We start from the raw sequence: 27,211 nt of genomic DNA, 5'->3' as shown, positions 1-27,211 counted from the left end.
TTGTGTGTCTGTATATGTAAGACATTTGTTTAGAACATAATCGGGAATGGTGCTAAAAATCTTAAAGCCTAGCTGGATGGATCCCTGAAAGTTCTTCAGTTGCTATATCAAATACTAAGTCACATTAATTCTTTATGAAAACAGAATGTGTGCAGAGTCCCTAGTTTTATCCAAACTAATATTAAAGTGACAGTTGCTTCTCTCAATTAAAAAACCAATTGTTTGTTATTAAATATCTCTGTCTGAGTATGTTAACTAAGCATACTTACGTATGTTTCTAAAGAAAGCATATCCTGGAAGTTTCTTTTCAAAGAAAGGAACACTGCTGAATCTATAATACTCTCTACTCTCTAATGCTTTTTTGCTTTTAATAAAAGCAATGAGATGTGATTTTTTTTGTTAGTGTCTAAAGGTTTCCATTTCTAAAACAGTGAAATCCATTAAAGTCAGAGAAAACATTATGATATACATAACAGAGTATCCTTTTCAACCAGAATTATGTTTTTTCCCTAAGGATGGAAAAAATATGCTGTGGTTAAACAGGATAAAACTTCCTACATTTTCTTCTTTCTTTTTAAATTCAGGCATGTGGTAGCAGCTAAAGTGATATATTTTATATGTTTTCTCAAAGTCTAATGGAAAAAAAAAAGTACATTAGATGAAAGCCAAACATTAATGATGAAAGGGTATCAGAACTGCCCTTATAAATTAGGACGCTATTGACAGTGAAATTGTACTAAGCCTGCACATGCCTATGCATTCAACAGAGCTGGACTGAATGATGCCAAATAAGAAATGTCCCAGAAATCTGAAGGATATAAAAGAACATTATAACAATCTATTCAGACCCTGTATGCACAGTACAGGCTGTCCTGTTTCAATAGTCAGAGATATGAAAAGACCCTTTCTTGTACTGGAGATAATCTCATAGGAAATGCCACATTATAGGTGCTGCTAAACAAATACTTGTATTTAGGCATATATGTTTATTGAGAAAACTTTAATGTTATTTAACCTACATATATAATATATATGTACATAATATTATTTAACCAATATATATAATGAAACCCCAAAGACAGAATGATGTTATCTTAGCAGTTAACAAAGATTAACTAACAGCTGAATAGACATATAATACTTCCACATATATCGGTTAGTGAAGTCAATTTTCAACATCTACCTAGACACAGACAGCCATGTAAAATTACACATCAATAACTAGGGAGACAACAGGAAAGTCTAGGTTATGAGGCTTTTAATATTTATGCCTTTAATTTGGCTCCAGTAGCTGTTAAAATGATCTTCCGGGTAGATAGTAGAATTTCCTAACTGATATTTAGGCACTTTCATCTAAACTGGGAGAAAGGGGAGTTTACAACCCTTTCTTTTATTTTATTCCTTTTTTAAAATACATATGTGTGCAATATCTCTCACAATGGGGAGTTTAACTTTGCTGACTCAAGTTATTAGTAAACTTAGCGAATAAATCATTCCCTGTTGGATTCATGAGTGAGGCCAAAGATTCAGAGGAAATTCTAAGCACCCCACTGCACTTGGTAGCCAGTTACGATGATTACCTTGGTGCAAGAGTCTGAAAATGCCAAGCTGATACCAACCATTAAGAGAGGTTGCTCTTAATAGTATACCATGTCCCAGAGAGAACAAAGGCCTCCACTGGCTCTTGCAAAACCTCGTTAGAGCCTACTTAGCTAATCCAGAGTATCAGTATTGTATACCTACCACCCTATTCCCTTCCAACTTTCCAGATAGATATATGCTTTGCTGGGGTAAAAAAAAAAAAAAAAAAAAGGTTATTAATCCATACTGTCACATGTAGGATGACTTGCTTTATTGCAGCCCTTCCTTTGTACACCTGTTTTGTAGTTAAAGAGAGAGTGACTAGAACTTTCTCTAGGAATTAAATCTCAAGAGGAATTAATGTGAATGGGAGCTTGCTTCCAACTGTTTTTTCTTCCAACTGGTCTTGTAAAAGTCAGGCATTTTTTATAAGAACTATTTTCACTTTGATACAGAAAAAAACCACCACCTGCCGCACCCACGTTCAGTTGATTATTTATGAAGATCTTCTTTTTAAAACAAAATACTGTAATGGTTTTGCTTTTATTTGCAAATGGTCTTCCACAATTATCATCCACCACTGCACATGTGGGCTGGCCTAGCACATCTCTGTAAATCTAGGGAAGCAATAGGTATACTGAACCTGCACTGATGTAAAACTGTAAAATCAATGTAGATCCACTAATGTCATGGATGATACGTTCATTTGCATTAAATGTAATGGAAATTGCAATGGATTTGCAATTTGGATGCAATTTAATTTGTGCTGAGTGGCAATGGTAGTTAGTCTGATTATATTAAAACTGAGTACTGTGAAATCCCAGTACCTGGCATAAGCAGAGAAAGTATAAGTAGAAACTTATGCACATGTAGCATAACAAGCAAAATATTAATTCCTGGATTACTCAGTATCTCAAGCTCGAAAACTATTCTTTCAGAAACAAGAAAAGTATGGTGCTGTTGAAATATTTGTTTCATAAATAAGTGTGTAATGACTCCAGGAAAAAAGGTGTTGGAAGTATGATGATTGAAATGCCAGGTGTAGACTAGAGTAATTTTACATAATAGCATTCATTAAAAAATAAAATTATCATCATTGTCATCGTCAGCCCTCACTCCTACTGTACAGCGACAAGCTTTACATTGATTTATCACACAAAAGTTGTGAAATTGTGTTTGTACCAATACTTAACACAAATAGTTAAGCCAGATCACACAATTTGTCTCAGACTCTTCAGGTTTCTCTTATGTAGAAAGGTTAGAAACAGCCAGGTGTGACAAAATTAACTCAGGGGTTATCATTGCACAGTTGTCCAAACATCTTTTTACAATCAGTCCCTTCAAGATGTACAGGTTGAGGCGAGACATACTGCTGCAAACCAAGTTGTGCAATCTCCTAAGCAAACTCTTCCAACACTGATACTGCCTTTCTGCTGTGGAGGCCCCACTTTTGGATGACTGTTTTGGAGATTGCAGGCATTACATTTCCTTTTGTTAAACCACAATTCAGCTACACAACTGCATTTGCTGAGTAGGAGAAAGGAAAATGGACAGCTTTTTTAAACTGTGAACATCACATTCTCTCTGAATAAGTGCAGCTACTTATTGCTGCAAGGGAACAACAGGACATCCTGCTGGTGAAAGACATGTTATTTCAATATATAGGGTGAAAAAAATATTGCTCCATGAGATGTGGACAGATGTGGGGTTTTTTTTATACGTAGGAATGATAAACTGTCTGACTGATCCATAGTGAAGCAGAAAACTCTATCCTTGACTTAATTAATAGTCCAGGAAACTGGCTATACTCCATGGATCTACTTGCTAGTAAGCTGAAACACCAGGGATCTCTGCTTCTCAATTACATGTGGTGAAAGGCAATTGTTACACCCCGTGCAAGATTTCAGTGTCCCGCAGGCTACTCAAAATTGAAGTCTTGAAGAGAAAATTGAAAACATGAGATTTGTTGCTTAAGTTGCAGAGTGGTCTGCAGCATCTTTTAAAAGCCTGGATTTAGTGATGGGAGAAGGACAAAGTGGTTAATGGTTCTTCCTGCCAGGGTGAACTACAAAGGTTACTCCGCTAAGATATGCTAACCTTCATACTATAACACTTCATCTATTTTCCAGACAGTCCCATGGGATTAGGGAATCTGCATTTAGAACTTCAAGTGGTATTAAAATGACAAGGAAGCCTTCTTTAAACACCAAGGTACGGTATTGAAATACTGTATTTAGCCATACAAGGACTACAAATAGTCAAGTGTTGCATCTCAGAGCACAGTCACAAAATCGGCAAGCCATTTATAAAGCTACTTACTGGGAAGAACAGGAAATCAGCTGTATAAGTAGCAAAATAACACACTGCAAATACAATATTTAATAAAGACAGGAAACATTGTATTTAATTAATTATGAAATCCAAAGCACGACAAGAACCAAATAATAAATGACCCCGTATTTGAATCAGGACATAGGCAGGATATGACTTTGTCTCTAAAGATCATTCACATAAACTGAAAAGTGAGACTGGTTATTATGATAAGATTATTTTTATCTGTATTTATTATTTTTACATCTTTCAAAAAGAAGCAGTATTAATTTATACCAAAATTTATGTTTTCATTTGAGCAAGGGTATAACTTTTGCAATATTATGTGTAAAAAGTTAATGAGATCTACCTTGTTGTTCACAGTTATTTTCCATAGGCTGAGCTGTATATGTATAAGGAGAAAAAATGTGCAGATATATAAACATACATACAATCCACTTCATCCACTTTATATCTGCCTGGGACCAGACTGAAAATTTTCTGCACTATTGCTATTATTTGAGATAATAATAAGTAGAACAATAATATCACAATATTTCAAGCAAAGAGAAACCCTCCTTTCCTTATCAAATGTGAAGCAGTAAAAAGAGCTATTTTGTATTTATCATGACAAATGAGAACTTGGCATTGAGGGTTGTGTCAGATCCTGTCAAAGCATAATGCAGGATAATGCAACATAGTTCTTCAGTTCAAATATGTTTTCAATGTGCTTGTGCACACCAGCCTGAGATGACCAACAGTAGATGGAGAAAGGTGACACTGATTTTCATTTCAGCAGTTCCAAACAGCCTATTTGTCCTAAAATTGCTTACCTCATATGGTATTCCCAGTGCAGAACTAGCAATGTAAGAAGTTCAGAGTTATTAACCTGTTTTAAGATGGGATGAATATACAAAGGAAATAATATCTCAGGGACCTATTTGTAATTCTATATCTTCCCCTAGAATATTGTCACACTTCCATTTCTGATCCTAGTTATAACCACAAAGGATAGAAACAAAGCACAAGGGAATTACCAGGGATATTTAGATAAATTGCCTAAATATTTAATATCCCACAACATTGCTCTTCGTTGTTTTGGTTTTCATTTAAACAAAGTAATTATTTTGGAGTGTGCCATTACATGAAACTTGCTAATGACTAGTTTTAAAATAAATCAATCACTTCCTATGTTTAAGCTGTAAAGTGTGTTTATGATTTTCCTAGAATGTTGGTAAGGAAAACAAAGAGGCTACAGCTGTTAAGGCGAAAACAGCTGGAAAAAGCAACAAGCTTTCGGACACGAGTTCTTTTCTGCAGGTCCCTCAGACGTTACATCGTCAAGTCCAAGCATTAAGGTTTTTTCCAGCTTAAACAATTCTATGATTCTATTCCCACCTCAAATGTAGGATTGTGATCTCACAGAATGACAATTGGCATTTTAGTTAGATTAAGAGTGCCCTCCTGAGGAAGATGACCCAGCTGCCCCACTGATTACAGATCTGAAAGATTAGAAGACCTCCCATTTTTTCAGTGGATATGTGTGTTTAACTCTGCAACATGGGACAGCATTTTAAAATGCAACTAACAGAAGGCAAGGTTAAGCTGATATTGATCTATCAGTTCAGATGAAACTCTTCAGTAGCTAGTCTCTGACTTTCTGATGTGATGACCTGGACCCCATAATGAGAAGGCTGTGGACTCTCACGACAAGATGTGAATAATATAGCCATTATGCTTCTGGTTGTAGCATGCGGGCAATAGGAGTATGTATGTATAGGCACAAAGCCTGCTGAGGCAATTTTAAGAAATCATGCCAGAGGAAATGTGTCAGAGTGGCACAGCCTTACCCAATTCCAATACATAAATCCGTATCATCACGAAGCCAGCTCCAGTGGTTTTTTAGATGTGGATGGTTTGGGGCTTTTTGGTTTGCCCTTTTTTTTTTTTTTTTTTTTTTTTGGGGGGGGGGGGCAGAGAGGAGGGTTGGAGGTGGAAGAGGCATCAAGGAATTACTTCCTCCCTTTTCTTCCCTTCTGCCCCCCTGAAATTGTTCCACAGGATGCTCACAGACTATTTATTTTCTAGTACAGGTCCAACCAGAGAATCCCAAGCGCACGTAACTACAGGGATAGCTCATATGGGTTGTAGAATCATAAACAACCAGAAACTGGGTGTGGATTCACAAAAATCCAGAGAAATTACTTAGTCATACTATTTCATGAATCAGAAGGGAATACTCTGCCTGAATATGGTTAGTAACCACAAGGGCCTAGACTCAATGTTACTTTGCCAACAGTACAAATTCATCAGTGTTTCTAATACCTCAAGGAGATTTAGTTAGCTATGAATGGAAAGAAAGAAGTAATGTTTGAAAGGATCACACATCTTCACACTTCTCCACTACACTCTTAATTTGGGCTTTTACTCAGTTCTCATTCTTATAAGAAACCTCAGGCTAAGCTTAGGAGCACTTCAAACAAAGTAAAAAGCCCAGCTTGGGCTGTGATATATGAGCCAGTTCTGTTCTGATTTTGCAGTAAGGATGCGGTGAAAACAAAATTAGTTAATCTTCCAAAACCACAAGTTTCCTCAAAATTTGGAAAAGATCAGAAAAGACTCGGCCAACGAAAGCACAGAAAAGTCAGAGGGTATGTTCACAGAAGTCCCAAACACATGTTCAGAGGATATGCTGAACTTGAGCTTCAGCATGTGATATATAGCTCAAATCTTGTCCAACTGACCTTAATGCATACAAAAATTAATACAAATGTGATGTATATGAAGTAGGGAGATCTTGTCCTTTTCTTTTCCTCTTTCCTTACAGAATATTTTTTCTAGAACTATCTGGTCATCTGCTGAAAGACAATCTTGAAATTACATAGAATGCAATGCATTATTCATCAGATAATTCTGAATTTATTTTTATGAACACTGTATTTTACAACTCAGAACAAATCCCACATATTCTTATATCATTGGTCATCATTACAAAATCCTTATCCAAAGGCATGTATGCTTTTATCACAGAAACAGACACAAAAGAGTATTCAACTTAAAAATTCTCAGCTTGCCACAACAAAAACATGCCACTTATTCAGTAGTAATGAATGATCTATTGTTCTGTTCAACTATGCCACTTTCTTTTCAGACTGTCCAAGGACAGAAAAAAGTTTTCATCTGCTGTAACACTCTGGATTGCTTGGAAAGTACATCATAAATAAAGTGCATTAATTTAGCCATATAAATTTTACCCAGGAATTTTTTGCAGATTGAGAGCTTATATTTGTCTTGGTTCAAAAGTTTAATCATTTTAACTACGATTTCACTTTGTGTTTGTCCATGTCTCAGAGTCAAAATGGGACTTACTGCTACTGGAATTCTGTAGACTGTTTTCAGGTTGCAGTGGGAGTTTAAAGGAACAAATACAAAATAAAGCTTATTTCTGAAAAAAGTCAACAGCTTTTGGGAGCCAAAACTTAGTCAAAACCACTACCAACAAATATACTCTATTCCCAGATTAAATGTTTAAAACAATAAGTAATTTGTCAGAAAAGCTGTAGGGGTTTATCCTTATCTGACTAGGTTAACAGCATTATAACTACTACTGGTCTGAAATGTGCACCAGATACAGTTATTGATATCTTCTACATTTGACCAACAATTTGATGTCTGTTCTCATTGCCATTGACAAATCTTAACAATTAATGTCATGAAAATTTGGAAAGAGGTATGAGGGCTATGAAGTCCAACTCCACGCATCTAAAGGTAACCCTGAAGCAAGTGTGCTGTTTAGGAGGACTCCCAAGAGTTACTAATACCAGTACGGGCTCCAGAACACAACACAAATTCCAACTTCCTATATAACAATCTGAACACCACAGACAAAGCTGTAAATAAAAAGTGTCAAAGGAAGGTACTCCAAGCATACTACCTATGATTGCCTTAGCAGACTTTGTTAAATTAAACTTATAGCTGATCTGAAGAGCTGGCAGCATCACAAAGGAGGAGGAGAAAATTGGGGAAGAGAGTATACGTTTTGATACCAAATCTGGTTGTCAGTTTAATCCTGATTATCTCAGGAGGACATAAACAGGTACCTGAAAATTTCATGCCAATAAGAGCATGAAACCTGCCTCTATTTGTTGCTGTTCCCCAGTGCTTTTTAGAAGGAAAAAAAACCCCAAAACAACCAAAACCTTAAAACTCTAATCAAAATTATCAATCAAGAGATAAAAATGCCAAATCTTTTCTCACCTATGCATTGTAGTCTAGGGTCTGAAGCATGGGATTAGGGCCATGCAGAAAGGGCTGAAACATAGGGTGGCCCTGTGTCTTCTGTGTCTTTTCAGACGCCACAAAATACAGACCCATAGAACCCATTAGGTTGGAAAAGACTCCTAAGAACATTGAGTCCAACTGTTAATGTAATACTGCCAAGCCCACCACTAAATTATGTCCCTAAGTGCCACTTCTACATGTTCTTCAAACACCTCCAGGGATGGTGATTCCACCACCTCCCTGGGCAGAATGTCCCAATGATTGACCACCCTTCCAGTGAAGAAATGTTTCCTAATATTCAATTTAAGCCTCCCCCGGCACAAGGTGAGGCCGGTTCCCCGTGCCCTGGCGCTTGTTCCCTGGGAGCAGAGACCGACCCCCCCTGCCTACAGCCCCTGCCAGGCAGCTGTAGGGAGCCACCAGGTGCCCCTGAGCCCCCCCTCTGCAGGCTGACCCCCCCAGCTCCCCCCGCCGCCCCCCCCCAGCCCCTGCCCCAGCCCCTGCCCCAGCCCCTGCCCCAGCCCCAGCCCGGCTCTGGACACGCTCCAGCCCCTCTGCGTCCCCCCTGCCCTGAGGGGCCCGACCCTGAGCCCAGGCCCCGAGGGGCGGCCGCACCGGTGCCCAGCACAGGGGGACGGGCACTGCCCCGGCCCTGCCGGCCACAGCGCTTCTGACAGCGGCCAGGGCGCTGCTGGCCCCCTTGGCCACCTGGGCACGCTGGGGGCTCCTGCCCAGCGGCTGTGCCCAGCCCCCCCGGCCCTTTCCCCCGGGCAGTTCCCAGCCCCCTGCCCCCAGCCCGCAACGCTGCCTATGTATCACTACATAAGATGTGCAAGGACTAGTAATCAAAACCATAATTACTTATTTCCACTGTTATCTTCTCTTTGGTTGCATAAATATTTTTCAAAACCAATCCAGTTCTATTTAAAAACAACATAATTATCTTCTGTAATCTTCCTTAAAAAATCTCTACAGGGAAACAAAATGTTTAATACTGTACAGAAATAAAAGGTCTTTAAATACTGATAGGTTTTGTCAGTCAAGATACCAGGAATACTTATCCAGCACCTCCTCAGTGCTGGGCTTCAGTCATTGCACTGTCAACAACCAACATTTTCTAAAACTAAACAACTCATTTTTGTAAACCTGCTCCTTATCTAGACTTTAAATAAAAGTTACCCTAAATCAAATGTGCTAGTTCCTAGAAATTTTAAGCATCTGCAATTAAAACATGATAATTCATTGCAATTAACTGATTACTTTTGCACTAAAGGGGTTTAGTAAGCCAAAGTAAATCCACTATTTTGAGTTGAAAATTTAATGGTTGCTTTCCACATTCTCAAATTAATATTCAAATATAGTGAAAGGAAGGTCCATTCAAGAAAGTCAGGCAGGGCATAAATTCCTCTGTTTATAAAAAGTTAGAAGCTTTTCTTCATCCAGGCATCCATCATTCTCTGTCCCAAAACTGAGCAAGAGATGTATACCACAAAAGAATGGGTAGAAACACTATAGTGTAACGTAGTATAGTATTGTATAGTCTACAAACAAGAACTGTACATAATAAATACAACTGCGGAAACAAAGTAAATTTATTCTAAAATATGAGAAGTTTATTTCTTTCTTAAACTGATGTCTGTAGAGAGCATGGAGAGTACCATAAAGATGTGGTACCACTTCTACTGGAGAGAATGTTAATGACACAGTCTTGGCTGAGATCTATGAGGCCACACAAAGGAATAATATTACATTAGAAAATGTTTTGGACATCCTTTTTGTAAACAGATTATCTGGCATAATAAAGAAAACATTTAAGGAAGTTTTGTTTTGCATGTTAAATGATTCTTTCTTAGAATGGCTTGTTTTGGAACCTATCAAAGGAAATGTTGGTCAAAAATTGAAAATAGTTATACTTGAGCCATTAAATAACAATGACCACATCAGAATTAAATTTAGCTCTCTTAGAGGGGGAATAATATTAAAAAAAGAGAAAAATCAACCTTATGATATGAAATTTCAGAAAAGATTCAAAACCAAAACATATACAAAAATAAAATGGAAAGGACCAAAATAATTTAAAGTTAATTTAAATCCTTGTATTACTAGCTGGCAGTTACATACACATATGAAACCAATCATATGTATTTCTGCACCACGAAGAATCAGGAAAATGAATTTTTAAAAACCCACAAAGCAAAGCAGTAAGTCTTAGAAGGTTGTGGGGTTTTTTGCATCAAGCAGAAACCATTCGAAATAAAGAACAGCCCACTGAGGCCAGCAGAAAAGACCAATCATGACACAGGAACTGATGGGGATTTGATACATGACCAAGTTGGGATGAGATGACAAGTTAACATGCAGCAGCTGACATGAAAATGGATACCTCAGTATCAAAGTAATTTTGGCTCCAAATGGTTCTGTGAATTTGCTTTAATTTATATTTGCAGCAGGCTGTGAATGTGCACCCAGATGCCACATGACTTGCTAAACCATTGCAAACTGTGTTCCTGAGCTCTGCTTTTGCCAATTGCAAAGCTACAGTGAATTCTGAAGAATGAGTACTCAAACTTCGGAAAGACAAATAATCATCAGAACGATATGTGTCACTTGGACCACCTTGGAATACACGAGCAACTGAATGTTTCCTTGCAGTTGTTCTTCACCACAATAATTTAAGCAATAGCTGTTTCAGACATACTTGTTTCAAGTAATAATGATAAGACTCTGTCCTAGAGAAAAAGTACACTTAAACTCACTGATAATGTATTAAGGAGTTATTAGCAATTTCTGACATTCATAAAGTAACAATTTTGCCAGACTTGGGCACTCTTAAAATGAGGATCAGACTTTCCAAAAAAGCATGTAGCATTTCAAAGAATAAATGCAAACCTCTTCCAATTTACAGAGCATTTACTGGAAAAATATTATTTCCGAGATTTCTTTGCAATGTTGAAGACTAATTTTTTACAAAAATAATGATTATTCTTAAAAATCTTTAAATTTTAGAACCTAGGACGTCAAAGAAAAATGCTGTACCTCAGTTTAGTAACATGGCTCTCAGCACTGCTAAGACAGTTCATATGGAATTTTTGAATTAAATACTTAACTGCTAGCAAAAATCTTGTATTCTTGTGGAGACTAGGATTAAATCACAACACCTGTCATTTTCTCTTTAGAAGTGTTCCTAGTGTTCCTGGGAATTGAGAGACAACAACGCTTGTTTTAACATTCCTAACCTACCTGCAAAACTGAAGTTAATTAACAGTATGTAGATAAACATTACAAAAGAATAAATGGCAGCAGCTTAAGGAGAAATGTGGTTTCATCAGCACACTAGAATTTTTGGAATGTATCTACAGCACAATCAATGCAAAGGAAAAGGTTAATTTATCTGACTTAGTATCTCAAAGCTTTAAAATGCTGCTCTACTTAAGTACTTTGGAGGTTACTGATAAATAAAACAGCTTGTTAGCACAACGTTAAACAATTTATTACTGGTTTATCACTCGGAGCTGAGAGTGACACTGAGATAATACAAAGTAAACACAGAAATATTTTTTGTTATTATTCCCAAATTAGAATATGCTCAGATAGCCATAGATTTTATTTTTAAGCTTGCTTGTCTACACATTTGTCAGCAGCTAGCTTGATAAAGGTTTGGTTGTTTGTTTTTGGTTGTTGGTTTTTTTTGGTTTGGTTTTTCTTTTTTAGAAAAAATTGTTCATATTACCAAGTCTTTTTGTGAAAACCAGCTGATACTGATATAGTGGGTTTGATTTAGGTTAGAGAAAACCCTGTCTCACCAAGGTAGCTATCTAGTCTTCTCTAAAATTCCAGGTCCATATGTTTTTTCTAGTAGGGACACTTCAATCTTCCACAATCATATAGACCTTACATGATCTTTTCTTCCATAAGTTCTTTTTCTTTAACTATATTGACCTGAGCCGTTGTCTTCATTCCTTGGCTTCTTGCTTTAATATTCTCTCTCTAGTGTGTACATCTCCAAGACTCCCCTGGGAATGAGATCATGTCAAAATACTACAGGAAAGAGCTGGGATAATAATCCTAACCCATCTGAAAGCAGGAGGTATCACAGAAAATTTTTCCAAATACCCATTTATTGCACTGTCCCCAGTGACAGATATAGGACAAGAAATTAAGAACCAAATACCACATATGTACTATTTTTAATCATTTTAATCCTTAATAATGTAGACCTAGTGCTTTTAACTCATGTAATAAGAAAATATCTTCAGCCCAAATTGTGCTTGTTGATCATCTGCATTTCCTAAGAAGCAACACAGCAGAAAACTGAAATTTCCACAGGAACTACTGGAAAAAATACCTGTGTACCACTGACCTGACAGTAGGTTATCTGACTTCACTGCACAAATACCAGTCTGGAAGAACTAAAAGAAAGGATGATGATCTGTCATGGTAATGATTATTTGATTTTCTTGTGATGAAAACAAGTCTGATTTCCTATGAAAATGAGGCTTTCTTGATCACTCTGCTCACTGCTGACACAATCTATTTATCAGTTTGTTGCCTATGGCATGAGATCCTCCTGACCAATTTCAGTTTTCTTGGGAAAAGGGTGACAAGTAAGGGCAGTCTAAGAAACATGAAGTTTTTTCAAGTTTCATGAAAGTCAGTGGTTAAGAAATGGAAGCACTCCATTAGTTCCTTAACTAAAAAGGAGAAAAAAATATTACCCAATTAACCCAATTAGTGAGCAACCAGTCAATTAGCACATACAAACTGAATGGACAAGAAGCACATGCAGAAGCAATCGTACATCTGCAACTCTTTGTCCACTTAGGGAGCCAAAAGAACGGTTAATGAATATAAAGAGTTCCAGGCATACTGCAGAAAGTTATATAAGAAGGAGACAGTTGCTATAAGGGAGACCTTAGTGCCTGGAATGCATTTTGTGCCCTGCAGTAGGAAAACATTAAGGATGAGGAAAGGTGAGAATGGCTTTGGAAGGATTAAATGATTTGTTAAGAAGTGGAGTTACTAAAAAAGCTAGTGATAGAAGCGGAATTCAGGCTATTTCAGTAGGGGAAAGAACAGAGTAAGTCCAAGGGTCATGAAATATAAGCATATAGGAGACCAGAATTAATTTCTTTCACATTTCTTGTTTATTTTCTGCTTTAATGATTACCAGCTATTGAGGCATGTCCTTGTTAATATTTCTTATTGCTGGTGTCAAGCTGCTCAAAGGTATCTCAGTCTCACTAGGCAAAACAATAGGTAGCTGGAAGGAAGTTGTATTCTCTCATGTGGGTTAGATAATTCTACTGGGGGGGGGCGGGGGGAGAGTGAGGTTTAGCAAGACTTAAACAGTTGAAGATCCCAGGAGTTTGTTGAAAGATTTTCATAGAACTTCAAAGTGAATCCAGATTTCTCAAATCTAATAATTATTAACACATTATTGGTAATCCAATCAGGCCAAGAAAGAAAAAAAAGAACAACAAACCCACCCAAAACCTCTCAATGAAAGAAAAGGACTGTAACTCTACTTTCCCCAAAATAATAGTTTAATTATAAAAATATTTGGTTTAAGATTGCACACAGAGTGTTTTATGGGTACTACAGCTTCTATAGGCATAACTTGAAATCTCTGGAGTTCACAATCTGAGATAGCTACCAGCAGTTGGGAGGCTTTTATTGAGGTTCACCATCAATGTTTTCAGCAGGTGTGAAGTCTTTACAAGGGTAAACATCAGTAACTGCTTAGAATAGGAACTGATCGGTTAAAACCAAGTCTTGTCTGTTTAAGGTCAGCCTAAAGGCTTTCTAATCCAACTATGCTAGCAGCTCTCAGGATCTACCCCCCCTTCAGTGCTCTCTTGTGTTTCTATAAGCCTGTAAACAATCCTGCAGTGACTAAGTAGTATCAGCTTTATTACAATCCCTGTGAAAGCAAGCGCAGAACTTCAAGATACCACCAGAAACACGTTATTACCCTGTGCTACTGTAACGCAGTTACAACCATAATTACGGGACTCAGGTGGATGAGGCAACAGCTAACCTCTGCCATCAAAATTACAATGTCTGACAAGAGCAAACCTTACAGGCTGAAGGACCAAGCACTTATAAAGCAGAAGAACTGGGACAAGAGTGCACAGAAATCAACATCTGTAGAAACTTACCGTCATGTTGTGAACAGTTAAACACAGAAGCCCAACCACGCCAACAAGGCTGTAGCAGGACTACAGTCATGGATATAATGTATGACTAATTCAGAAAAACTCTGAAGAGTCTTTTTGTCATAGATTAGAAATCTACTTTCTTTGTGTTAAGTTATAGTTTACACCATTTAAAATACAAACCATGCCAAGACATGACAACTCAAACTCTCAGATATTCCCCGTGGGTCCTGCAATACTCCCAGGCAATAGTATCAGGTATCTGTATGTGTCAATATGTCTGTTACCTTTCAGCAGTCCCAAGGTAGAGCATTTCTAAGCTGCTATCAAATTCACAGCACACTTCAGGAGCTGTTTCACAAGAATGTATAAACATCAGTTATTATAATTTTCAAATCTCCATGCTGTAAGTTTTTTGGTTTGTTTTACTTTTGAATTAAGAGTACAAGGAGTTTTCAACAGCTCAGATCTAATTTTACAGCTCAAGGGTTTTAGTGCTATTACACATTAAAGTAGTAAATGTGAAACCACAACAACAACAAAAAAATCCAATCCATTAACCTGATATTATGAAGTACTTTGTTGTGTTTTCTAACAAAGTAAAGGGTTGTTCCATGTCAAGAGAATTACAGAGACTGCATATAGCACTTGCAACATCTATTTCACAATTCTAAATGGCAAGTACCCATACATACTACAGTGCTCTATAAAATCCTCACAGTAATATTTTCTGAAAATAATTTTTTACTTATAACGAAGGAGCATGGCAAGTTTTCTCAAGCATTTTCATAACTGTTTTAACCAAAGAATAAAATGGAAAGTGGAATTATACACATAAATCAAAATTGTCAGAATTTCATGTTGCTTTGTAATGCCTAGGGTATGAGCAAAATAGAACAACCTTTGTCATGACGGGTTTTAATCAACCACCATCCCAACTACAGGGATGTCCGCGAAGAATCTGTGCCTTAGAGTTTGATCTTGCAGACAACCCCCAACTTAACTTCTAATCAATGGAGTCATTTTTCTGATTAAAGGGACACACCTGATCCAGTATGTACAGCATGAAACTTTTAGGATACAGTCTATAAGTCCACTTTGCGTGCAGTGGAAATAACGTAAACAGCTTGTATGTAACCTCTGTTTATTACCGTTTATTCGCTAGAGAGTAGCTGAGCTCTGGCAGGCAGCTGCGAGAGGCTCACCTGTCTTGATATGATAGTATATCAATTTAGTTTAAACTTTTCAAGTTTAAACTTGAGAGCTGCTGAACCTAAGTCCGCATATCATGCTTAACCTAAATCAACATATTGTGCTAAAACAAAGTATATTGTGCACTGAAGCAGGTGCAGAACACATCTGAGTCATTACCGTGGTCCACAGACAGCTGTGTCCAGCTACTATGATAACCACATATTGCACAAGTCACTACTCAACAGACTACATCTTTGTCCTCATCTTCCTGACCATTATTAGATCAAAGAAACCCTACTTATTAATAATATCTTCACTTACTCTTTGGCAAGAAACTAGCACTGCAGCTTGTAAGCTCTGCAGTAAGTCATTCTCATTTCAAAGGTTTTACCCTTGGATGCGTAGCATCCTAGATCTACCATCAGACATTCATCCCAAAGCCATCTCACCTACTTTTATCTGACCCTAAGCCAACTAGGCTTCTGGTTTAAGCTGACTGATATTCTCCTCTATACTCAGGAGAGACAGAAATACTTCCAGGCTAAGTGCAACAACTGAATGGATCACCTCTTCCAAAAAGTAAAGTCAGCTCTTTAGTCATAGAAGTTTTTGGGATGTTCGACATTGTCCTTAGTAATAGTGAAATAAGGCCTCTCATATTTTTTTCTTAAAGTTTCCATCTATTTAGCAGTAGAATTTAAAGGACAGTGTGCTGCTTTCAAAGCTGTTGTTGGAACCGCTCTTTACTGTAACTCTTTATTTTATCTTCTAAACTTGAAGCATTTTATTTACAAGAATTGAAGTATTTTAGAAATTAAATAACCTATTGCAGTGATTGTTGACCCACAGAAGCTGCAGTCACTCAAGAAGGAATACTGTGGAAACAATAAAGAGCTTGGGACTGTTTGCAGCCTGGTCCTGAGCTATAATAAATGCTCAACCTGCTGAATACTTCAATGCCTCCTCAACAGTGTGTTTAGAAATTACACCTATCCCAGTGCTTGTGTAACCTGTAAATATGCAGAAGGACATGGGCATACCTAAGATAAGCAGAGAAGGGAAAATAGTTACTTACTGCATGTAAACACAGGCACATAAATACAAGACATTTTTTCAGCAACAAGGTTAGTAAGAGCAAGATCTCTAACACAGCTTACGTCTTTCTGGGGTCCCAGACAACATACATTTTCAAGCTTTGCATCATACCATTCTCAGTCAACTGAGATGAAACATTTAATACGTAAAGAAATGGATTTATTTTCTTTTACTCTTGGCTTTTACCACACACCCACAGGAAAGCACTCAGCTTAATCATAAATAAAGGGTTGCGGGAGCTCATGGAATTGAGCAACACTTGCTAACCTTTAGCTTTCTGGCTGAAAAATGACCTTCAGTGATGACCCCAGCCAATAGTGCTATCTGGAATAATTCCCTCACATTGAGCAACCTATTATTTTACTATTATTAAGTTTTAGTAACACTGCTGGGAAGAACCATTTGTTAAAAGAGAAACAAGGTACTGACCCTTAAGTATTTGGGGACTGTTGTTTTCTGCAATCAGTTCAGGGCACTTTTCATTCATTTTGTACAATTTCCTTTCACCAGTGTCAGGAAGATCAGAATAAGAAAAGGCCAGCATCCCTGTGATGTTTATTGCACATCAACAAATAAAAGATATATTTACAGCTGCATTCGCTATTTTACTAGGCCTATTAAACAAATGTGTTGTAAGAAAAAGCCTATAAAGCAAACTTAGCAACAGTAAAAAGCCCATTGTCTGACTCCCCACAGAAGCTTCAATTGCTTCACAGTATGAAGTCAGGAATCCTTTAGATAAAAATAAACACAGAAGAAGTAGAGAATAGATACATTAAAGATGTTAAGAGCAGTGAAGTTTTCTTTTGCTGAATGCCTGTCTTCCAAGCACTGGTTCCTTGGTTTAGAGAATTATTTTGCAAATAGTTTGCAAAAAATCCCCCACATAGTCATACTAGAGGGATCAAAGTTGAGGACCTTTTAAATTTGTATGTAAAGATAGTAAAGATATTTTTGGGGATAAACTTCACATGCTGCACTGAAGGAGTGGATTTCCTAAAATCTGAAATTCTTCAGTACTAATGAAGTAGGAATGTTAACAACATGATTTCACAAGGATAATAAACTTTTTTTTATTATTATTAACTGCCAAATCACAGTCTAAAGAGAGCTATATATTGCCTGTCATCAAATTCTTATAAATAATGAACATCATCTGCTCAGGCCAAAGGGATATGAGAAGCTGTCAGTGATATTTTTTTCCCCTCTTTTTGGCTATCAGAATTTGATGAGTTTGATGTTGGTTTTTTTTTATTATTATTTTTCATGATTTTTTTTTGCCTATTATTTCTTTTGTATTTTGACATTTAATATTCATAGTGATCCTTTGAATCCTATATTGTAATATTGTAATAGATCACAGAAAGCACAAGAGCCTCACATCTGTCATACAACCTTCCTTGACTGGAACATATTCTTCACAAGTAGGTTACTGTTGTGAAAGCTTGTATCAAGCAAATGCAACTAAAAGCAGTAATATAATAGTAGAAGTTAGATGTTGCATGTGTAAGGCAAATTAGTCTTTGCCATTAGGCTGTTACAGGGTTTCCTTTGTGGTGACTTTTTAACCTGCAAAAGCATTGAAAACTTCAGGTTTTAACCTTCCCTTGATACTGGAGATCTAAGTACCAAGAGTCAACTAGCAACAGCCAGGAGAGTTACAGAAAGTGCTGTGGCACCAAGATTCTTCACGAAAGACAGCAAGGCAACATCTCAGAGAGTATTGGTGTTCCCTGGTAAACTTCACTGATTTCATACTGTGAAGTGTAGGAAGTAAATGGATGGTACTTCCATCAGGCAAATGAAGTTTCAGTCTGAAACGTTGCACTGCATTCAAGGACAAATCTTAAGTCATTATATATAACTGAAAGACTCTTGTTGACTTTTAATAAGAGTTGAGCAGATCATGATTGACAGAAGAGGTAATAAAGCATAGCAAGTACTATATTGAGACAGGGTAACAAGACATGACATAAACAACTACCAATTATCTGCTTTCACCTGAGACTAATAAAAAGTAATTTAAAGATGAGATTCAACTTTTATTCCATCAAAAATTATTTTTCAGCTAAATGACTGATCCAAGTTTTGCAGCTATTGGCTACACACAACGTCTGTGTGTCATGCCAGGTCCAAGATGTTTGGCAGGCATAATTTTGTTGACATCTTTGTGGTTACAGACCTCCTGTAGATACTTGCACAGAAACTGTAAAAGGAACCTTTGACATGCTACTATATTCTGGAGGTCCTGAAAATTACAGGTAAAATAAGGAGAGCAGACTACCAGAGAAACAAGGATTCATCACTAAGATGATGTATGCACCTAGAGCAGCATGGTTAAACAGGGTATCCAGATGCCTGATGGTAATGTGCTGCAATTTACAAATCCTCTGAGGTCTAGTATCAAGAAACGTCACAGAGAAACCTTGGGGGGGAAAAAAAAAATGCTCCTTTGTGTTTGTAATGTTGTTTCTTAAAAAAAAATAAAATCTCAAAACACTTTTACTTAAGTTCTATAGGCATGAAAATCAGCACAGGGTAAGCAAAAACTGAATACATAATGAAACATTCCTGTTTTACATTGTTTTGAAGGGAAAAAATGAAAGTCTTCAGACTGCTATAAAACAGTTTGCCAAAGGGATGCAGCATGGGTAAAAATGAATCAGTTTATAGCTTCATCAAAACTAACAGAAGATGCTTAGAAGAGAAACACAGTGAAGTCAGCCTTCAACTGAATTCATTAACAAGGTGAAATCTCTCTTCCAAAATAAGAATTTGTAGCCCTGAGGATGACCAGAAGAACTAAGATCAAGGGGAAAAGGAATCTGCTAATGTGAGACAATAAAAGTGGGGAAACCATAGGCTGGTAATGTTTGGTTTTGAAACTGCTCTGAAAGTATCATGATGATTTTGTTTAGTTTAATGTATGTAGTAAACTCATTCAGTTCCTCAAACTGAATCTCAGTGACGACATAATACTTTTTTCATCAATATAAAGATGGAGTTTATTTTTAAAAGCTTCTCAAATATTGTTTCTTCAAAGTTATTAATGTCCTTTCTTTACAGGAGTTTGGGATTATAACTAAATTACACTACGGATTTTTTCATAATGCGATATTTTCATTCTTTTTCTCTTTTAACATTTATTTTCATGTTTAATCATGAATCCTTAACTGATTATTTAAATGCCAAACATTAACTAACCAACACAAAACATTTTAAATAGTGTACTCAAGAAGGCTTTTTTTCTGTAAAACAAAGATTATTATCTGTATTCCTGCAGGCTATGAATTTCTTTCAGAAATGAAGATTTTTCTAATTAACACTGGCTGCATGCTATAACTTCATCATATTTGCCTGGCTACATGAAGAAAATGTAGGCAGCAGTTTTAATAATATCCAGTATTCCCGTTGCACACTTTCAGAATACTCATTGACCGAAAGTTTCTCCAAAGGCCTGACACAGATGCTCACCCTTGCACAACACCCTGTAAATCATACTAATAGCATTAATCCTGTTTTCATGTGAGTAAAATGCAACACTTGTTTTCAGTGAAATAATGACAAGCACAATGTTTGATGAAAAGTCTAAAATAGTGGATAGAGTTACCACTTTGAAAGCAGAGAAGGAGCTGCACAGAAGCAGCAGCATGCAGGATATTCTGGTCTTGCACCTTCAGATGGCACTTAGTTCGTTCAAGTAAAAGCAAGAAAATGATTGATGTTACGCAGCAAACAGTCTGCTGCTTGCATCCCTGGTGGTGGCGTTTATCGCTTCAGAGTTCTGCTACAGCAATCCTTACGGAAGCCTTTGTCAACAAAATGCAGTTATGAAAGGAACTAGCATGGATTGTCTGCCAAAAAAATCCTGTCTCAGTGAGAAAGTCCCTCTGGGATTACTTGGAAACACTCCTGAACTTGCTGCCAGTCACCTCTTGTGATATGGATGAATAATAAACGTAAAGCTTGTCCTAATGGTTGGTAAAGAACCAGTTGTCTGTCCAGTGGGAGAAGCAGCACAAAAGCTCTCTAGTGCTCCTCTCTATCCCACAAGTGGTCCAGAGATTTTCATGTATCTTTCCCTAAGACAATTCTAAGCTGCCATTGAGTTCCATGCAGCCTTGAGAATTTGGGTAAGAAGAAGAGATTGCATGTCACGTGTTTTTTCCAAACACTTGTAATTCTGGTTATCATCCTTTATACCCAAACACATTTAGATGTGGAGCTATGATACAGGACAATTAATACAGGTCTCCAGTTCCTAAACCCTTGAAATTATATTGCTCTTCAATTCACTGTAAGAAAAATCCATACTTCCATCTGCTATATATACACATATGTTTTATAGATACATGTATATAAATGTGTATATACATACAGATAATCATCTATCTTTTTTCTATACAGATTTCTTTGGACTATATGTAAGCATAGACCGCAAGCAAGATCCTTATTCTGGTACAAATTCAAAGTGGTTAATATCTAATATGAATTAATATCATTCTCAAACTTGAATTTGCCTTGGTAGGAAAATTAGATTTTCCTAGTCATTCAAAGCCAAAATTTTATTACAGTGAAAGCTGTTAAAAATAGAAAACATTTTTGTGCATGAAATTGAATCAGTCATGATTCAGTTATGGGTTATGTGACTAGTCATTAATTAGCTATGATTTACGTGGCCAGGTAATTCCTAACTGAAAATATTATACTTGCATTAAATATATTTACTTACTCAAGAATTCAAAACCATCTGTGTAAAGATTCCCTACATTTTTGTTATCCAATTTAGTCATTAGTCTCTGAGTAAATTTTGCTGCCACCTAGCTAGAGAACAGACACAATAAGGTATCATGGATAAGCATGATGAAACTCTCAGTGTTAATTAAAATGAATTCTGAATTAGTTATCAAGAAACATGAAGTAGGTGTGCTCCAAGTGGCAATGACACATTTTTTTTCTGCTGTAACAGACCTCAGCAGCCCTCAAAGATGATTAACCAGTCCTAAAAAACATGAATCCTTATATATTAAATGTTCTGTATTACACATTCTACATACTAAAATCTGTATATGAACATGGAGAGCATCACTTTTCTTCTGCAGCATTTCAGCTCTCCCTTTCTTAGTTGTCTGCTGCCGTTTTTTGAAATATTTATGCTTGGTGAATAAATTTTCTAATCCAGATTATTTCCTTCTAAATTCATTCTGCTCCTTCTGCAGCTCGACTCTACTATGGAAAGTAGCAAGTGGTTCCAGGGCAGGTAAAAGGGAGATATCTGGATGGATAAGGCAGGCACAACTGCTACTTAACCATACCTTTTCCAGACAAGCTACGCAACCTGAGACCAGGTAATGCCAAAATCCCCCAAAGTCACTCAAAAGCAACATGAACGGGTTAAAACAGAAAACAGATCCCTCAAGATCTGCAAGTGTCTGCACATACCTGACTATACCAGATCCCATTGCACCAACAAAATCATACAGACTGCTCTAAGGGCTCTGCATCTCGGTTTCATGCTACATTACCTTTGCTCTTTACCATATTCACAAACTAGGGGGAAAAAAACCCAGTTAGAAATACACTGTAAACCATGTGTAGTGCTTGAATTATACAATTACATCCTTCATGGGCTCTTCAGGCCTACATGCTTCTAGTGTAGCTCTGTTAGGCTTGTATAAATATATCCCTCCTGTCCCCTGGAAACCCAATCCATTTCAATCTGTAATGTAAATAGTTTCTTTTTAACATGTAGTGTGTGCTGATTTCACCTTAATTATATATTTCCCATTGCGAGAATTCAAACTCTGGGATACTGGGAAAGAATTTAACCAGCAGCCTATAAAGAATAGGGGCTGAAGCTTGGCTTCCATTAACACCTCATTAGACAGAGCCTGTACTGTATGTAAAATGAGCTAATGATTTTTAAATGTAGTTGTCAACCTATAACTTAATAATGTAGAAATATATTTCTCTGTAATACAGAGCAACCTATAGCACATTTTTACCTCTACAAATCAACATGAAGCTGTTGGAAGAGATTATTTACCCCAAGCAAGATCTTCATTGGTCATCATCAAACACTGACCTTTAGTGCAACTGTACCGCTAATACCATAAGTGGTACTAATTGCAGTGTAAATTTTCTGATGGACACAAGCTGACGGTTGGAGGAAAACACCAAGTCTTGGATATAAATATAGTTCAGATTACTAAAAAGGAAGTTAGAACCCTAAACTGATGTTAGGTGGTTATAGGATTTATTCTAATCCCATATAAAGGAACGGCGGAATTCTTGTGCTTGAGTTTACTGTGAGTAACACCATCCTCTACCTTACTAAAAATCACCATTACAGTTTGCGTTAACTTGACAGGTTTAACAGTAGTTCAAGAATGCAGGACTTTCATTAACTCCCACTGAAGCTGAGTAAATGGCCATAGTGTCAAACAGGGGTTGCACAATATATCCCTTAATTGGCAAGGGGATTGTGGTATTCCTATTCATCAGGTGACCCGTCTGCGCAAGGGTTAGGACCTGATCTTGTTGCAGTGGGTTTGGAGGCATGTGTGCGCTGCAGGTGAACCCTGGTTTGCTGTGAGAGCAAAAGGTTCTCATTCACTGTCAGTTTGCTACACGTCCACTGGGTATCACTTTTAAAGAAAAAAAAAAGAAGAGTATTTGTGAATTTATAAAAATCAAAGAGTCTCTGTTTCTAACTTGTGGAAGCCTTCTCTTAGCTTTTTAAAGTAACAAGATTTTGAAACAAGCTGGTTTTAAATACTTCTTCCATAACAAAAAAGATCTCGTGTCTGTAAACCTCACCATATTTGTCTTAAAAGCGTTTAACTTACCAGTGGGTGCCAGCCTACCTTGCAGTGGCCTGAATCCCAGTCAAGCACCAGCATCCGCGGTTACAAGGGGAGGCAGCGGGCAGGACTGATTGCTTGCAAGTTTCAGGGTCTTTGCAGGGAAATTTTTAACTGGATTTACAGCTACTCTACACTGAAAATTTACACATACGGGCTCCATCATCTATACTACACGGCAACTCACTGGCATAGCTTTGTAAAGAGAGTGTACGACTGCCTCTTTGTAACTGCCCCATGCCTAGCTGGTAGGCACAGCAGTCTTTTTCTGGGGTAAATGCAATTAAGACAAGTGACCCTCCTGCTGTTCCTGTTTGATTAGTGAAAACAGCAACGACATTTACTCATTGTCGTCATGCTTGGTCGCTACATTCTTTTGGCTGGGAGGAGGCAGTAGCTGTTCCCAGGGTAGAGGCAGGTATGCCTTTCCTAACCTTTGGCTCAGGATATGTGCTCAGGAACTGCCTGCCTGCAACGAGGCTTGTAAAACCAGTCACATTTCATAAGTGTGAAAAATGCAAGAGGGCATTGTGCAAGGCAAAATATAAGCTGGTAATGTGTGTGTTCGTGGTGGGGAATTTACTTGGGACAGATCTTTCTGTGTCATTGGAGCCGAGTCAAGTGACATCAGGCAGGAAAGGTTTGGCCCTCTGTGAGAAAGGGATGTTTTAAAATCTCCTTGAAAATATCAGAAGTATGATGTGTTATGGCCAAATTACTGGCTCCCTGCTGAAAATGGAAGTGGTATACAGTGAAACGCACGCTGACTCCAACCGGCGGAAAAACAATTACTCCTGCAAGGGAGCACAGAAGCAGTTAATAGTTGCAGCCCCGTAGTGGGGAGCCTGCCAAAACTGGCAGCTAAGCCAGAGCCCTGAACCAACATAGCAGTAGGTCTGTTTGTCTCATGTACTGTGCTTTTCTCATCTCCCTTACCCCACCACAAGCAAACAAATATCAGTAATAATGATAGCCTGAGTAATTACACCTAGCAATAAATCAAGGTTCAAATGCACATTTGCGACAGTACGAGATGTGAAAGGATTATATAATCAGCATTTGTCACTCATCCCTACCGCAGTCGGAAACCACGGGCTAAAAATGAAAGGGGTTTCTATATTAAAAGTGGTGATACAATTCATTTCATTGGGAGCAATTAGTTGTTTACTTACAAGACATCTTTCCATGACACATCATTTTATCTTTAAAACATGATTCAATGCCCTATAAAAGCAAACCCCACTTCTTATAGCTTAATAGCAAGACATTCAGACCAATTATTCTATTCAGCTTCTCCTTTCTTTATAATTGGTAATTTAGCTTGCTGTATAAAACACAATTATACCTTGTTTAGACTAAAGCTGTCTACACATGGAGCTGTACCTGATGCTAATTCTTAAATCTTAGCCATGCTTAAAATAGGTATTCAAATGTACTTCACACTGATGCAGCTTAGTTATCACTTTCATAACCATAGAAATATTCTTGGGTAAATTAGCATTTGCTCATTCCCAACTATGTCAGCAAAAAAGCATTTTCTTTTCATCTTTGCATAAGAGGTAATATGAAAACATTACTGACTGGCCAATCATCAATTTAGCTTGCACACTTAGATTTTCTTCACTCCTTCTGCAAAAACTGCCTGTCATATATTTTTAAGTACACAATCTACAGTGGTATGTACTGCTGCAGAGAACTGAAGTGTCATGGTTGTGTGCAGGTTTTTTTTATATATACACAGGATTAAAAAAAGCCAAATCATAGGGAATAGTTTAAATCACATGCAACTGGGAACTGAACAAGGTGATACTCTGAAGGAGCTAAGGAAGAATGGTTCAGGCTTCAGGTAAACCGAAACTTAAAAAATTTAAAAGAAAACTGAAAACAAGTGATAAGTGCTCTACAAACATATGTCAGAAAAAATAACATTTTTTTTTCTTTGGGTAACTCAGTTCAACTGCAAGCAGACTTACATTGGCAGTTAGTCATTTTAATTATAGTGTGATGACACTTGCTAGTTTAGAAAATGAATCATATGGTTGCACAGGAATTCAGTCTTTTTGCCTTAGCTATATTTATAGACAGAAAGAATTCTAAAAGTGAAACAGACATTTAATTGTTTAAGGGTTACTTGATGCATAAAAGTATTTAATCAGCAATAGTTTCAGGTTATCTGCTCCATTTCTTTCCCCCTTAGAGACCAGACATCCCTCTTACAGCATGGAGGATAAAACAGAATGACAAGCTAATCTAACACACTTTCAGGTAGAAGAATATTTCAGTAGCTCAAAATCATTCCTGTAAGTGCCTTGGATCTTTCTGAATTCAGTAAATTTAATTATGGATGTAGTTTAGTACAAGGAAACAATTTACAATATTTCTGAACAGGAATATTTTACTCTGTCAAAGGACCATAATTGAATCCCGATGTGATACATTCAATGAAGCCAATGAACTTGCATTAGCATAAAGTCTTTAAAAACCTGACACACTGACCTACCTTTATGTGACAGACGTAACCTTGGCTGCCTCGTATCTGTTGCATGACATCCAGTCGGTAGCTCTAGTAACAAGCCATATAGTGCCAGGATTAAAAGGTCCTGGGTACATGCCATCCTGCCCAAGATCAAATTCTTGCTCTCTTCACTTAACTGCTGCTGTTTGTTTCTTGTTTTGGTGGTGGTTTGTTGTTTGTTTGTTTTTTTTTTAAGGCTCCAAGTTCCACTTCTACTTTCCCAGTGCAGTTGGATCTCTGTCTTTGGTCACTTTGTGGGGTATCTCTACGGGAAATTCAATGTTCATCAGAGAAGCACACAGCCTCGGCTAGCCATTTCTCAAGCTGTGCAAATGTCATGTAAAAATATTCCCTCCCTAGGACAATTGTTTATAAAGTGCGAGGACATTCCGAGGCGTTACTCTGCAGTGTTGTGTCTTGAGCTCTCTTTAGTAACTCTGCCAGTGGATTCAGGAAGAAGCTGTATTTTCAGTCCCTCCTGCAAGGCAATTCATTCAGAGGAGGGAGAAAAAAAAAAAAAAAGAAGAAAGCACCCTCCTCTTTGGTGCTCTTCAGAACCCAGCCCCTTGCTCTGACTTGCCAAACAGCTAGTTTTAATTCACCTTTCACCTTCGCTAATTAAAAACAAGAAGTGCCATTCCCTCCTGGAGTTGCAGGATCCACCCAGCGGGGAAGCCGGGCTGTCAGGCTGCTGTATTTACTGAGAAAGTTCAGGGAGGGTTGAGGCAATGTACAGTGCTGGCTGCTTGTAGGAAGCGTTTTGATCCACGTGCCGTGCACCGATTCCTCAATTGCTTGGTGGTTTCACGTCATAAAGCATCGGGAGAAGGGTCAGAATTCCTCCCCTCCCTGCATTTCCAAAAGTCATATCAGCTTTTGTTCCCAGCTCAGTTTTAGAGGAGGATCAACCCCTGAATTAACTGTTTAAGTGCATTATCACTTAGAGTTATTAAACAGCATGCTACTAAGTGGATCAGAATAAAAAGATTCCAGTTGTATAGCCTTTCTTACTTTAAAGGAAAAGGTTCAGCTTTTTTTGGTCCACCACGACTCCCACCCCCCCCTTCCAATGTGGTTTTACACAGTGGCTTCTCCCCATTACATTTTAACTGTCTGTAAGTCTGGAATGTTAGCTCATCTATACACGTCAGGAAAATTACTTATTTGACTAGATGCCTGTAGGATTGGGCAGTATTTCAAAAAAAAAGGAAAAGAAA

At 37.5% G+C, this 27,211-nt stretch overlaps 1 protein-coding gene across 1 annotated transcript in view; it reads right to left on the bottom strand.

The window, feature by feature from the left end:
* The window catches only part of SEMA3E (semaphorin 3E), a 145,258-nt gene extending 118,457 nt beyond the window's left edge, over positions 1 to 26,801 (bottom strand). The window contains exon 1 of the mRNA XM_037390243.1: positions 25,980 to 26,801. Within this exon, the coding sequence (XP_037246140.1) occupies positions 25,980 to 26,094 (115 nt within the window). The 5' untranslated portion in view covers positions 26,095 to 26,801. The remainder of the gene's footprint in view (positions 1 to 25,979) is intronic.
* Between the last annotated feature and the right edge of the window lie 410 nt (positions 26,802 to 27,211).

Source organism: Falco rusticolus, chromosome 5, assembly GCF_015220075.1.
Source record: "Falco rusticolus isolate bFalRus1 chromosome 5, bFalRus1.pri, whole genome shotgun sequence".
Classification (NCBI taxonomy): domain Eukaryota; kingdom Metazoa; phylum Chordata; class Aves; order Falconiformes; family Falconidae; genus Falco; species Falco rusticolus.
The sequence above is the reverse complement of the archived record's forward strand: the minus strand, read 5'-3'. Positions and strand labels throughout refer to the sequence as shown.